Source organism: Acomys russatus, chromosome 24 (assembly GCF_903995435.1).
Source record: "Acomys russatus chromosome 24, mAcoRus1.1, whole genome shotgun sequence".
Lineage (NCBI taxonomy): Eukaryota > Metazoa > Chordata > Mammalia > Rodentia > Muridae > Acomys > Acomys russatus.
In genome coordinates this window covers 53,527,445-53,542,416 of record NC_067160.1, presented here as the reverse complement: position 1 = coordinate 53,542,416, position 14,972 = coordinate 53,527,445, and the positions used below count along the sequence as shown (strand labels likewise).

The 14,972-nt window shown below is 52.7% G+C and overlaps 1 protein-coding gene across 1 annotated transcript; it reads left to right on the top strand.

Annotated features, from left to right (window-relative positions):
* Nucleotides 1-818: 818 nt before the first annotated feature.
* On the top strand, nt 819-13,348 carry Cercam (cerebral endothelial cell adhesion molecule). The gene is made up of 12 exons (XM_051166855.1): nt 819-1,068; nt 2,312-2,422; nt 2,554-2,671; nt 3,819-3,953; nt 4,093-4,297; nt 7,840-7,959; nt 8,400-8,476; nt 8,552-8,658; nt 10,025-10,157; nt 11,508-11,635; nt 11,810-12,013; nt 13,062-13,348. Exons 1-12 carry the CDS (start codon nt 881-883, stop codon nt 13,312-13,314), a joined length of 1,779 nt encoding a protein of 592 aa, XP_051022812.1. The 5' UTR covers nt 819-880; the 3' UTR covers nt 13,315-13,348.
* Nucleotides 13,349-14,972: the final 1,624 nt, after the last annotated feature.

Below are 14,972 nucleotides of genomic sequence, written 5' to 3'. Positions count from 1 at the left end.
CAGAGGCAGGCGGATTGCTGTGAGTTCGAGGCCAGCCTGGTCTACAAAGCGAGTCCAAGACAGCCAAGGTTACACTGTCTCAAAAAACAAAAAACAACGAGAGAGAGAGAGAAAGAGAGAGAGAGAGAGAGAGAGAGAGAGAGAGAGAGAGAGAGAGAGAGAGAGAGAGAAATTGGAGATTTCCTTTCATCCCAACAGGGTCCCAAGATCCTCTTTGTCCAAGAGGAGGCAGTATCTCCTATTTTGGAGGAGGGCTGGATCACCATCAGGGGTTTTGTGGTGACCTCCAAAACCTACCCTCAGTCTGAGTGGGCATTGCTTTCTTTAAGGGCCAGAGCGTGGAGGTGATGCGAGGACCAGCTCAGATCAGCAGCGCCCGGTTCCCGCCCCAAGCAGGAGCTTCCTCTCCAGCTCTTCGCGTCATCTGGAGGGTATGTGGAGTTCCTGCCTGCGGCCGCCAGAGGGCACCTCAGTCGGAGCAGTGGGGTGGGAACCGGGGTTCCCCCGCGAGAGGTGGGTCCAATGCTGAGGGGCAGGCAGCCGGGAATCCAGGGTGTCAGTATTCTAGGAGTGAGATGAACATCCAGGGTGCAAGCGGTCCACCCTGGCCCCCGGATCTTCCCTTCCGTGCCGTCGCCTTTTGAGGTCCGCACAGTGAGGGCAGCCCCCAGGGATGCGTCCGGAGCAGGTGTCTGACTCTAGACATCTAGAGCCTGGGCAAAGAAGAGGACTGCAGAGCGTGCAGGCGCCCACGAGGGGCACAGGGGCCCCACGGCAGTGGCCACGCCCCTCCAAGACCCCGCCTCCGTGTCCCTCCCGTCCCGCCCCCTCCCTGCCGCAGTGGGAGACCCCGAGGCCTTCACAGCCAGGGAGTCCCGCCATGCGAGTTGCACAGCTCCTACCTCTGCTGTTCCTGCTGTGGCCACGGCTCCGGGCTGCGGGTGTCACGGAGCAGACGCTGCCCACGGTGGTCCTTGCCATCCTGGCCCGCAATGCTGAACACTCTCTGCCCCACTACCTGGGCGCGCTGGAGCGCCTGGACTATCCCCGGGCCAGGCTGGCCCTCTGGTGAGAGATCCAAGGGTGGGCACATGTGGGCATCAAGCCCCAGGACTCTGGACGGCTTTTGACCAGGAAGCTTCTTCGCTCTTGCCCAGACACTACCCGGACAAGCTCCTCCCTCCCTCCTAGACATGCCTCAAACCCCTCAGCAGGGTTCCTAAGCTTCTGATGGGCAAGAGCAGACCTCTGGGGTCAGCCCGGGGACACTCACCCTTCCACTAGGCTGTCTACTTGTCCAGGGATACCCCGGCTACCCGGGATACCCGAACTTCCCCTGGGTTTTAGGCCTCTTCTTTCTGACCGAGCCCTTGGAGTTCGCAGTACATTGCTGCACAAAACTTGTGGTCTGCTTGAAGTGGAGTAGAACAGGCGGGAACCTCCGGCATCCCTTGGGGCCCCACGGAGAAAGGATCAGACTTGAGGTTCCTAGGGAGCAGGTTGGGGGAGCCCTTAGCTCCAGGCTGCATGCTGGGCAGGGGTGTCAGGCTGAGTACACGCCACAGTGGTCCTGCCAGCCTCCCAGGGTACAGGGACTGGCTGCGTCTGACGGCCAAGGGTGCGGCCCCATAGAACGCTGAGATCAGAGAGTGCAGCACCCTGTCCTAAAAAGCCAAAACCAGAGGGAGCCCAGGCTGAGGCCAGAGACAAACTGCTCCTCACAACACAGCAGAGATGGGCTGCGGGGGCAGGGGGGGGCAGGGGGGGAGCTGTGGCCTGGGGAGGCTGCCCACAGTCACCACAGGTTAGTTTCCACCCCTGTGGGACTTGACACGTAGTAGTTAGTCTTCATTTTTGGGAAACCGGCTTAAAGGAGCAGCGTTGTTTAAAACCTGGGCTTTTGGCTTAGCCTCCCATCTCCTTAACTAGAGTGCCTTCAGCAGCAGAGGCAGCAAGTGGAAGGGGTGCTCGGAGCATGGAGTGGTCCTATGGGACTCTCCATCTTTCCCTGTGCATTCAGGCTGGCGGGGGTGGGGGTGGGGGCGTGGTTCAGTGGTCAAGATCTTGCTTGGCATGTGCAAATCTCTAGGTTCAATCTCCCAGTACAGTTAGACGGGTGGATGTGAAGCACAGAGAGGCACGGGACTTGCCTGAGGTCACACAGCACATCCTCAAGCACCTCCATTTGTAGCAGACCTCTCCTCCATTGCTCTCAAGACTGTCCAGACTTGAGGGAGTCCCATGGTCAGGTTGGTGGGGGCCCAGCCCTTCTGTGCTGTGCTCTGTCAGTCATGCTCCGCTGCGCTCACAGGTGTGCCACAGATCACAACGTGGACAACACGGCGGAGATGCTGCGGGAGTGGCTGGCTGCGGTGGGCCCTGACTATGCGGCTGTGGTCTGGAAGCCTGAGGAAGAGGCCAGGTAGTAACGTGAGGGCAAGGGTGCAGTGACCCAGTGCCACAGCCCCTAAAGCAGCTGTGTCCACTTCCCCGCAGAGAAGGAGAGCCTTCTCTCTCAAGAGGACATCTCATGCTCCTCCCCTCTCCCCCCAGGTCCTACCCAGATGAACAGGGTCCCAAGCACTGGACCAAAGAAAGGCATCAGGTTTTGATGGAGCTGAGGCAGGAAGCGCTGACCTTTGCCAGGGGTTGGGGAGCGGACTACATCCTGGTGAGGAAACTTGGGGGCTTAGTACCCGCCCCCAACAGAAGCCTTGGTTACAAACAAATCACCTATAGTCTGGATCTTTTGGAGACTGAGCTGGGACCCCTGAATTTAAGCCCATACTAGATACTAAGCCTGATCCTGGGGGTAGATCTTAGGTTCTATGTGGTACCTAGATTCCTAAGCTTTTGCCTAGATTGTAAACTAAGCCTGGATCCCTGGACTAGAGTTCAGAAAAGATCTTTTTTGCTGGGCGTGGTGGCACACGCCTTTAATCTCAGCACTCAGGAGGCAGAGGCAGGTGGATCGCTGTGAGTTTGAGGCCAGCTTGGTCTACAAAGCAAATCCAGGAAAGCCAAAGCTACACAGAAAAACCCTGTTTCAAAAAGCCAAAAGAAAAGATCTATTTGTTTTGTTGTTATGTATACAGTGCTCTGCTTGCATGTACACCTGCAGGCCAGAAGAGGGCATCAGATCATATTATAGATGGTTGTGAGCCACCACATGTTTGCTGGGAATTGAACTCAAGACCCCTGGAAGAGCAGATGGTGCTCTTAACCACTGAGCCACCTCTCCAGCCCCAGAATAGATTTTTAAAAAATATTTGTTTTTGTTTTGTTTTATTTGTTTGTTTGTCTATTGGGTTCTTCAAGACAGGGTTTCTCTGTGTAGTCCTGGCTGTCCTGGAACATTCTCCATAAACCAGGCTGGCTTCGAACTCAGAGATCCACCTGCCTCTGCCTCCCAAGTGCTGGGATTAAAGGCATGTGCCATCACACCCAGCTGGATCTACGCTCTAAGCAGACATCTCAGAACGACCCCTCGTTGGAAATTACCTAACGACTGTGCTGGTTAGGACCCCCACGTGCCCCCATTTATCTGTATCCTATGTGTATGTATGTACATGTGCACATGCCATGGCATGTGTGTAGATGTCAGAGGGCTGCTTTCCAGCGTTGGTTCTGTCTGCTGTGTGGGTTCCAGAGACTGAAGTCAGGGTGTCAGGCTCGGCAGCAAGTGCCGTTAGCTCTCTGGCCACCTCTTTGGCCCTGGTTAGCTCTCTGCGGGGACACTCCGAAGCAGTTCCCGCTCAGTGAACTCTTTGATCCTGAGGCTCAGACAGGACTCCCGGTGACATCTTCCTTCCCCAAAGTTCGCAGACACAGACAACATTCTTACCAACAACCAGACGCTGCGGCTTCTCATAGATCGGCGGCTGCCGGTGGTGGCTCCGATGCTGGACTCACAGACCTATTATTCCAACTTTTGGTGCGGGATCACTCCACAGGTGAGGCCGGGTCGGGGTGTGAGGGACTCAGGAGGCCCAGGGTCCCAAGGAAGATGGACTGGAGAGCATAGCGTCTGAGGCTTCAGGGCCTTTGGGCCAGGAGAGGCTTGGCCTCAGCCCACAACACTCTCTCCTTCAGGGCTACTATCGTCGCACACCCGAATACTTCCCCACTAAGAACCGCCAGCGCCAGGGCTGCTTCCAGGTCCCTATGGTCCATTCCACCTTCCTGCTGTCCCTGCAGACTGAGGAAACAGCCGAGCTTGCCTTCTACCCGCCTCATCCCAACTATACTTGGCCTTTTGATGACATCATTGTCTTCGCCTACGCCTGCCAGGCTGCTGGTGAGGACCAGCCTCCTTCAGCACTCCTTGGACGAGCCCCTGGGCCTTTGCACCTGCTGGCTCCCCCATCTCTCCTTTAGTATGCCCTTCCCCACGCCACAGTTCATCCTGTCAACTCTTGTTGGTCCCTTCGGTCATAGCCTTTCTTTCTTTCTTTCTTTCTTTTTTTGAGACGGCGTTTCTCTGTGTAGCCCTGGCTGGTAGTCTTTTTTAAATCCACCGCCTAGTGGAGGAGCTAGGCACCCAGCTGTCCCTATTTGGCACTTTCAGGCATTGCTTCCTTGGGCAGATGTTTTTGGACACCCCACTATGTGACAGGCACCAGGGAGATAGTGGTCATCAGGCAGTCCCTGCCCTCCTTGGAGTCTGCAGTCTAGTTAGTCAGAGGACCTCACAAATCAGTATCTAGTCATCACTGACAGGAAGGAGACCTTGATTAGAGCTGTTCTGGGAGCTCAGGGTAGAGTTAATTTAGTCAGAGAAGACGTCATAAAGGAGGCAATTTGGGCAGGTAGCAACAATGCCAACAGCAAGAAAAGTGCTTTTTGTTTGTTTGTCTGGGATTTTTGTTTGTTTTCTGTTTTTTGTTTTTTTGAGACAGGGTTTCTCTGTGTAGCCTTGGCTGTCCTGGACTCACTTTGTAGACCAGGCTGGCTTTGAACTCAAAGCGATCTGCCTGCCTCTGCCTCCCAAGTGCTGGGATTAAAGGCGTGTGCCACCATGTTTGTCTGTTTTTTGAGACAGGGTTTCTCTATGTAGCCTTGGCTGTCCTGGACTTGCTTTGCAGACCAGGCCTCTGCCTCTTGAGTGCTGGGATTAAGGGTGTGTGCTACCACGTCCAGCTAGAAAAGGTATTTTCTTCATATTCTTTTTTTTTTTTTATTTCAGCTGGGCATGGTGGCACACACCTTTAATCCCAGCACTTGGGAGGCAGAGGCAGGCAGATCTTTGTGAGTTCGAGGCCAGCCTGGTCTACAAAGCAAGTCCAGGACAGCCAGGGCTACAGAGAGAAACCCTGTCTCAAAAAACAAAGATTTATTTATTTGATTGATTGATTTTTATGTATGAGTACTTTATCTGCATGTACACCTACAGGCCGGAAGAGGGCATCAGATCATATTACAGATGGTTGTGAGCCACCATTGGTTGCTGGGAATTGAACTCAGGACCTCTGGAAGAACAGACAGTGCTCTTAACTGCCAAACCATCTTTCCAGCCCCATGTTTATTTTATTTTGTGTTGTATGAATGTTTTCCCTGTGTACCATGCGAATGTTTGGTGCCTAAGAAAGTGGTGAACCTCCATGTGGGTCCTGGGAATTAGGCCTGGGTCCTTTGCAAGAACAGCAAGAGCTCTTACCACTGAACCAGTTCTCAATCGCCAAGAAAAAGTATTTTCTTTTTTTTCTTTTTTTTTTTCCCCCCGAGACAGGGTTTCTCTATGTAGTCCTGGCTGTCTTGGACTCACTTTGTAGACCAGGCTGGCCTTGAACTCACAGAGATCCACCTGCATCTGCCTCCCAAGTGCTGAGAGTAAAGGCGTGCGCCACCACGCCTGGCGCTAAGAAGAAGTATTTTCAAGCAGAGAGGCCTTCCCCCGTGGTAGGAAGGAACATAAGAAGGCAAGTGGCGGGAGCTGAGTGCAGGTGAGGCAGGACAGGAAGACAGAACCAGGTGATCACACACCTGGTCTTTAGCCTTCCAGTGCTGTGTTGCCTCCCCAGGGTCATGTGATCAGATTTTCTTGGTGAGATCACACTGGAGTTGTGGGTGTGTCCTGCTCCATCCCTCTCCCTTTCTTACTTCTTTGACACAGGATCTCGCACAGAGCCTGTAGCTAAGCTGTTGGCTATTAAGCCCCAACAATCCTCTTGCTTATTTCCCAACCCCAGCTAGGCTTACAGGCATGCACACACCCAGGGGCTTTTTTTGTTGTTGTTGTTTCTTTGTTTTTCATTTGTTTGTCATTGTTGATGTTTGACATGTATGTTAGATCCAAACTTAGGTCCACAAGTACTGAGCCATCCCCTCAGCCCTGTTGTTGATTTTGTAAAAATATTTTTCTTTTAGTTTATATATTTGTGTCCAACAGTGGTGGTGCACACTTTTAGTCCCGCCACTTGGGAGGCAGAGGTAGATGGATCTCTGAGTTTGAGGCCAGTTGGGTCTATAGAGTGAGTTCCAGGACAACCAGTGCCACACAGAGAAACCCTGTCTTGAATGCCTGCACATGTGTGTGTGTGTGTGTGTGTGTGTGTGTGTGTGTGTGTGTGTGTGTTGTTTGTTTATTTGTGGTGTTAGGGACAGAACACAGGCAAGAGCTGTACCCTGTACCCCTAGAGTACACCTCCAACCTTGTTGTTTTTAAACCTTATTGGTTTGTTTGTTTGTTTTTTGGTTTTTCGAGACAGGGTTTCTCTGTGTAGCCTTGGCCATCCTGGACTCACCATGTAGACCAGGCTGGCCTCAAACTCACAGCGATCCGCCTGCCTCTGCCTCCCGAGTGCTCTTATTGGTTTTTTTTTGTTTGTTTGTTTGTTTGTTTTGGTGTATGCGAAGGACACTGAGCCCCACCTCAAACTTGCCAGTAGTCATTTCAGACAAGGACTCGCTATGTATCCCTGGCTAGCCTGAAACTTATTGTATAGACCAGGCTGGCCTTGAACTCAGAGATCCACCTGCCTCTGTCTCCTGAGTATTGGGGTTAAAGGTGTGCGCCACTACACCTATAATTACTTATATTTATTATGCATATGAATGTTTGTCCGCTATGTGTATGTATGTGTGTCACATGGGTTCAGTGCCTGAGGAGGCAGAAGAGGATGCTGGATCTCCTGGAACCAGACTTCCAGGTCTTGGCGGACCTGAACTCAGGTCCTCTGCAAGAGCAGCAAGTGCTTTTAGCTGCCAAGCCATCTCTCCCTCACCCCATAATTATTGTTAAGAAAGTTACTTAGAAAGGGAGTGTTCAGGCGTGAGATAAATCCAATCCCAAGAACACTGGACAGGGTAGCATGTGCCTTTAATCCCAGCACTCCAGACCTCTGTCAATTCAAGGCCAGCCTGGTCTACATGAGGAGTTCCAGGCTAGCCAGGGCTACAAAATGAGACCCTATCTCAATCCCCCTTTCTCCTACCAACCCCCGCCCCCAACAACCCGAAGCAAGAGCTAACGATGACATTACACAGCCATGATGTGGGACACCCTACTTGAGCAGGCTGCAGCGCTGGGATTTGGACTCAGACTGAGGCTTGCCTGGGGCTGTGAAGACTCTCTGGTGAGGGGAGAACTTTCCTGAGGGTTTGCAGTGTCCATTGAAGCCTCTCAAGTTAAGCAGTGTGCCCTTAGGGAGCTGCTGAATGAGAAGGGTCCTGATTGTTTGTCCATGAGGTGCTGGTGCCGGTGATGTGGACAAGTAAGGCGAAACTTCTAGAGATGCGGCCCAGTGCCCTCAGCACTGTGGCACAGCTCAGTCCCAGAGAAGACTTGGGTCCCTGACCATATCAACTGAGAACCCAGTAACTCACGTGGCCTCTCCGCAGGAGTCTCGGTGCACGTGTGCAATGACCACCGTTACGGGTACATGAGTGTGGTAGCGAAGCCCCACCAGGGGCTGGAGGAAGAGAAGACCAATTTCATCCACCTGATTTTGGAAGCACTCGGTAAGGACTGTGGTCCCCCACCTTCCCGCAGGCAGTACGATTTGGGTGCCAACCTTGCTCTCAACTTACGTTATGACAGTGAGCAAGCCCTTTGGTTTTGTTTGTTTTGTGTGTGTGTGTGTGTATGTGTTTTGAGACAGGGTTTCTCTGTGTAATAGTTCATAGTCCAGGCTGGCCTCAAACTCACAAAGATCCACTGGCGTCTGCCTCGCGAGTGCTGGGATTAAAGGCAAGCGCCAGCACCCTGAATGAGCAAGCCCTTTTTCTAGTGGCACCTCAGGCTTCTGATCTGTACAATGGGGCAGGAGCTCAGGGAGCCTGCCCTGCCAACTGTTCTCCTAGAGTGGCAGAGTGAAGCTGGGGCTGGGCTCCAGGGCGTCTGTGACCAGGAGCCAGGAGGGACTCATGCCTAGGGGCTTGGGGGTTGCTTCCTTTTGCAGTGTATGGGCCCCCCATGCTGGCCTCAGCTCACGTGTCTCGACCCCCAAAGAAGCCCAGCAAAGTAGGGTTTGATGAAGTAAGTCTCTAACCTATGGAACTGGGGTGGGGTGGATAAGCAACCCCTCCTTAGGCTCACCTCAGTTTCCTCCAGGTCTTTGTCATCAGCCTGGCTCGCAGACCCCAGCGCCGGGCTCGAATGCTGACTTCTCTCTGGGAGATGGAGATCTCTGCTCGGGTGGTAGATGCTGTGGATGGCAGGTGAGGCTCCCAGGGATGTGGCTTGGGGACCGTGAGACCCCTAGGAGACCCTAGAAGTGGACAAGCAGGTTCTTAAAGATGCAGAGGTAGCCACATAGGGCCTGCTGGCTCAGGAATGCCAGAGCAGGCCCACAGGACAAGACACCGTCCCTCAGCCTACCCGAGGTGGAAGGGTGCAGCGCAAAGGACCCTGGGGCCTGGGTTGAGGGCTGTCACATGCCAACTATATCAACTCTTGACAAACTGTCCCATCTCTTTTCCTCACTTCTAAGTGATACATAAGCATGCTTGGCTTTTGTGATCTTTGAGGGTCCAGTGAGCACTTAGCCAGGACCCAAGACCTATAAAGTGGCCTCGGAGATGTTCTCCATGATCGGGTTAGGCCCCTGAGGCCCCAGAGGGTGGAGTGCGGGTGAAGTCTGGCTTATTCCACAGGGACCCAGAAGCCAAGCCTTTCCTGCCACAGGGTCACATGGCTCATATGACAGCAGCTGTTTGCTTTAAACCCCCTTTTTTGTTCACAAATATATATAATTTTATAAAACATATTTTGTTCAATATATAGATAGGTAGACATATATATATATATCAATCACAATTTTAGATATATAATATATTTTGATCATATTCCCCCGTTATTCTCTTGGAGTTTATTGAGATAATTTTCAAGTTTATTTACTTATTTATTTATTTATTTATTTATTTATTTATTTATGTGTGTTATGTGTATACAAGGGCACACATACGTGGAGATCAGAGGGCAAGGTTTGGGAGTCACTTTCTCCTTCCACTGTGGGATCTGGGGATTAAATTCACATTCTTAGGGTTTCGAGTCAAGCACTATATCCTTGGCTTGGTCCTCGGCTTGACTTTTTGAGACAGGTTTTCATGTGGCTATTTGGCCTTGAATTTGCTGTCTAAAAAAGAATGATCTTGAATTCCATATCCTCCTGCTTCTGCCCCCAAGAGCTGGGATCACACAGGTGCCTCCCTCTTTCCTTCCTTCCCTGCTCTGGCTGTCCTGGAACTCACTCTGTAGACCAGGCTGGCCTCGAACTCACAAAGATCTGCCTGCTTCTGCCTCCCTTTACTGAGCCTGGGTCTAGGAAGTCTCTAACAGGTCACCTAGTCATGTGGTGCCTCCCCCTTGCTCTCCCCCTCCCCCTCAGATAGATTCCATAAACCCATTCTCCTGAGGTTGGAGTTCTCATGACAGCTTTAGGCCACATGAAGGGCTTCCAAAGCTGGGTCCTCCCTCCTTGAAACCAGGCTCCTGTGTGACTCTCTCCAGCACATATAGGTCAGGCGGCTCTGGAAGGAGGCTCTGGTTGGCACTTGTCAGCCACTTTATGCTTGTTTCTCATAGGACGCTCAACAGCAGCATCCTTAAGCACCTTGGTGTGGACCTGCTCCCTGGCTACCAGGACCCCTACTCAGGCCGCACACTGACCAAGGGTGAGGTGGGCTGCTTCCTCAGCCACTACTCCATCTGGGAAGAGGTGAGGATGCCTGCCCTCTGGAGACGCATGCCCTTCAGGGACAGCAGTCTATGTGTCTGAGGCTGTCTTGGGCATGCTGTGTGCAAGGGTGAATGAATGAACACATCTGAAAAGAAGGTCCCTTGAACCGGGCACCCCTGAGTGGTGGGTGAGACTGTTTATATCCTGTTGTCTCTGTGGAACACTCTTCTCTGGTGACACAGGGGACATTCCCGCAAGAGAGATCCTGTGGGTGGGGAGATGGCTCAGTGGTAAAGCGGTTGCTGGGTACCCACCTCCCTCCTTCCCTCCTTGCCTGCTCTGGCTGGCCTGGAACTCCAGATTACAGTACCCACAAAAAAACGCTGGATATAGCAGATCACATCTGTAACCCCAGTGCTGGGGGACAGAGCCTGAGGGTTTGCCTGGAAAGCCAGTCTATATGAAATGGAAAGGTCCCAGTTTAGTGAGTGACTGTACCTCAAAAAATAAGGTCCACACACCACATGCCTTATTCCTGAAAACCACCCTCCCTCTTTCCCTCTCTCCCTCCCTCTTTCTCTCCCTCCCTCTTTTCCTCTCTTCCTCCCCTCCTATCTCTTTTTGAGACAGGGTCTCTCTGTGTAGCCTTGGCTGTCCTGGACTCACTTTGTAGACCAGACTGGCCTCGAACTCACAGAGATCCACCTGCCTCTGCCTCCTGAATGCTGGGATTAAAGGCATGCGCCACCATGCCTGGCTGCATGTACTTTTCTTTTCTTCCATTGCCAAGGATCTTGTTTCTATTTGCCATCTGTGAACAAATTGAGAGGATGACTCAGTTGGCCATTTACCCAGTGGATGCTACATTCTTCCCTTATTTTTCATAGTTACAAGAAGTAGCTTTGCTCTGCAATTTTAGGAGTAATTTTGTGGCCTCTCTCTCTCTCTCTCTCTCTCTCTCTCTCTCTCTCTCTCTCTCTCTGTCTCTCTCTGTCTCTCTCACACACACACACACACACACACATCCGATCCAACCTAGCTTCAGATGACAAAGGCAGGAACCTGGGCTTCTCTGAGGCTGAGCAGTTGCACTGGCCCTGGGAGAGGTTTGTATTCAGTAACTATAGCAACAAATCATGGCCATCCCCACAATTCACTCGGTAGGCTAGACTGGGGCGTGCCAAAGTCAGGGCCTTGAGTGCCAGAGCAAGATGGATTTCACTCCCTGGACAGTGGGAGGCCCAGTAGGCTTTAGGGGGTGCTACAGGATATCGCCAGGACTTGGTGTGTGGCACATAGCCAAGAGGAATCTGCTGGTCTGGCTCTAGGCCGGTAGGAACAGGACAACACGACTCCGCCGAGCCCTCTCCCCTCTCACGTATGCTACAGGTGGTTGCCAGGGGCCTGGCCCGGGTTGTGGTGTTGGAGGATGACGTGCGCTTTGCGGACAACTTCCGGAGGCGACTGGAACGGCTGATGGATGATGTGGTGACTCAGAAGCTTTCATGGGACTTGATGTAGGCAGACTGCCTCTCAGGGGCAAGGGAGAGAGACTGTGTCTCTGGGGTCTGCTGCTTATGCCGGGATCCTAGCTAGCCCTCCCTGCTGAGCCTGGCCTCACTGTAACTGGGGAGGGGCCAGGATACCCCAGGCTCTGTAGTGATTCCTGCCACCTTTGGTGTCATTTGCAGCTACCTTGGCCGGAAGCAGGTGAACCCTGAGGAGGAGGTGGCTGTGGAGGGTCTACCTGGTCTGGTGGTGGCCGGGTACTCCTACTGGACGCTAGCATACACCTTGAGCCTGGCAGGCGCTCGCAAACTGTTAGCCTCCCAGCCTCTGCAGCGCATGCTACCTGTGGATGAGTTCCTGCCTGTCATGTTCGATCAGCATCCAAAGTGAGGTCTGGGTGGGGTAGTGCAGGGTCACTCAAGCCAGGGGCCCACTTACTAGGCAGCTGGAGAGGGGGAGATGGTCAGGGTTCACCCACATGGCCTAAGTGGTTGCTCAGGTACCAAGCACAGCTAGATGTAACGCCATGCTCTCCATGTCCACGCAGGGTTTATTTTTAGATTTATTTTTAATTTTTAAAAAAAAAAAGCTAAACCAGGCATGGTAGCACAAGCCTTTAATCCTAGCATTCGGGAGGCAGAGGCAGGCAGATCGCTGTGAGTTTGAGGCCAGCCTGGTCTACGGAGCAAGTCCAGGACAGCCAAGGCTAACACAGAGAGACACCGTCTCAAGAAAGCCAACCAACCAACCAAGAAAAAAAAAAAAAGCTCTCTACTGCCTGTAACTCCAGCTCTGGGGGACCTGACACCCTCTTCTGACCTCTTTGGATACTTACACGTACATACACATACTCTCTCACAGATACACATAATTAAAAATTTAAAATAAGAGAGCTGGAGAGATGGCTCAGAAGTTAAGAGTACTGGCTGCTCTTCCAGAGGTCTTGAGTTCAATTCCCAGCAACCACACACAACCATCCATAATGAGATCCGGTGCCCTTTTCTGGCCTGCAGGCACACAGCAGACAGAACATTGTATACTTAATTAATTTATTTATTTTTGTTTGTTTTGTTTTTCGAGACAGGGTTTCTCTGTATAACAGCTCTGGCTGTCCTGGACTCTCTTTGTAGATCAGGCTGGCCTCGAACTCACAGCAATCTGCCTGCTTCTGCCTCCTGAGTGCTGGGATTAAAGGCGTGTGCTACTACACCCAACTAAAAAAGATTTATTTATTATGTATAGTGTTGCCTGCATGTAACACCTGCAGGTGACATCATGGGATATTAAAGGGGCCGCTTCCCAAGTAGCTGTGAGGGCTAGTGGGCAGGTCAGAGGTGCTGCAGACAGTCAGGGCCCCGGTTCTGGGTTAGCATCATGGTGTCTGGAAGAAGATGGGTCTGCTGCCCACCTAAGCTTTCTTCTCTCACTTCACAGCAACCAGTACAAAGCACACTTCTGGCCTCGAGACCTCCAAGCCTTCTCAGCCAGGCCTCTGCTTGCCTCCCCCACCCACTATTTGGGAGAGGCCGAATGGCTCAGTGACACTGAGACATCCTCCCTCTGGGATGATGACAGTGGCTGCCTCATTAGCTGGACTGGCTCTCAAAAGGCCCTTCGTGGCCCCCACCTGCACCTGGCTGGCAGCAGTGGACACAGCCTCCACCCTCACCCCAGGGATGAGCTCTAGGTGAGGCTGGGCCTGGAAGATGACCCATCCATGGCCTGGGCTTTCTCCACCTTCTCAGCTCCCTCCTCCTCCTCCCTCCACCTGTCCCCACCCTCTCCTCTGGATCTCTTTCTCACTGATTTCTCTAGTTTTGTCTCCATCTTGTCTTTGTCTTTTTTGTTTGTTTGGTTTGGTTTGGTTTTTTAAGACAGGGTCTTTCTGTGTTAGCTTTGTAGACCAGGCTGGCTTCGAACTCACAGCGATCTGCCTGCCTCTGCCTCCCGAGTGCTGGGAATAAAGGCGTGCGCCACCACGCCTGGTCTTGGTTTTGGTTTTTTGAGGCAGGGTTTCTTTCTGTAACAGCTTTGGCTGTCCCGGATTCCCTTTGTAGACCAGGCTGGTTTCTGCAGGCAGATCTCTGTGAGACCTGCCTCTGCTGGGATTAAAGGCGTGCGCCACCACACCAGCCTTTCATCTTGCAGTGTGTCTGTCTCTCTCCACAGCTGTTGGCATCTTTATGTCTGACTTCCCTTTTCTCTCTCCTTGCCCCCTAGCCCACAAGGTCCAAGCGGGAACTCCAAAGGAGCAACAAGAGCAGAGAGGGGTCTGTCGACAGGAGCTACAGAGACAGCAGACACCTGACTGTTACCTTGGGCTCAGCCATTCTTCTACCCGCCTGGACCGGTTCCAGCCTGGGAGAAGCACTCAGAGACAGAATCCGTTCCCCGAAGGTCACCAAGTGAGAAGACAGAGACTCTCCACTCCGCATGCAGATCCACGGCCCAGCGTGCTCAGGAACAGGGAGGCCAGACCCCAGAATCCTGCACTCTCTGAGGCCTTGGCTGCTGGGGCCACTTTGCCTCCATCTACCTCCACCTCGGCTCCCTCCCTGGCTTCACATCTGGGGCTCATTAGCACCCTCCTCCCTGGCTGGTGGAAAGTACAGGAAGGTGCTTGGCACACAGTAGGCCTTCAATAAAAGCCCTCTGCATTAGGACTTTAAACTTCACTGACATTTGAGCCTCTTTGCATCTCACCAGGCCTGGGCATGGCACCCTCTGAACTAGAGACAGAGAGGGAGGGCCATGGAGGAGGGGTCAGGCTGGCAGGAGGTTGCTTTCTTGCTGGGCATCCATCTCCCCTTTGATAGATGGAGAGGATAGCTTTTTTTTTGTTTTGTTTTGTTTCTTCAAGACAGGGGTTCTCTGTGTAGCCCTAACTGTCCTGGGCTCACTCTAGACCAGGCTGGCCTCGAACTCGCAGAGATCCACTGGCCTCTGCCTCCTGAGTGCTGGGATTACAGGTGTGCGCCACCACGCTAGGCTTGAGGGTATAGCTCCTAAGTAGAATGGGTACCAGTGTCACCATCAGCCTTTGCTCATCATGGCCGGCCAGGCATCACTCTCACTCCCGCCCCTTGGATTTGTGTTCTGTGACTGCAAGCCCAGTTCTGTGAGAAGCCAGGCACTTCCTCTGGAGACCCAGGGTTCTGCTCTGGCCCTAAGGAGTAGTACCCCCAGCAGGTACCAAGTGGCTGGGTGCTTACCTTGTGGGTCAGAATGCTCTTTGCTTCTTCCAGACCCATAATGGAGAAGGGAGTATGGGGAACTTAGGGTCAATCCAGACACTGTGGACCTCCAGCGGAGGCAGCAGAGATAGTAGGGGCTTCTGCCCTTCTA

Coding starts and splice junctions, on each gene's coding strand:
- Cercam (XM_051166855.1), top strand. CDS start 881: ATGCGAGTTGCACAGCTCCTACCTCTGCTGTTCCTGCTGTGGCCACGG. Junction 8,477..8,551: donor GCAAAGTAGGGTTTGATGAA/GTAAGTCTCTAA, acceptor AGTTTCCTCCAG/GTCTTTGTCATCAGCCTGGC. Junction 10,158..11,507: donor ACTACTCCATCTGGGAAGAG/GTGAGGATGCCT, acceptor CGTATGCTACAG/GTGGTTGCCAGGGGCCTGGC.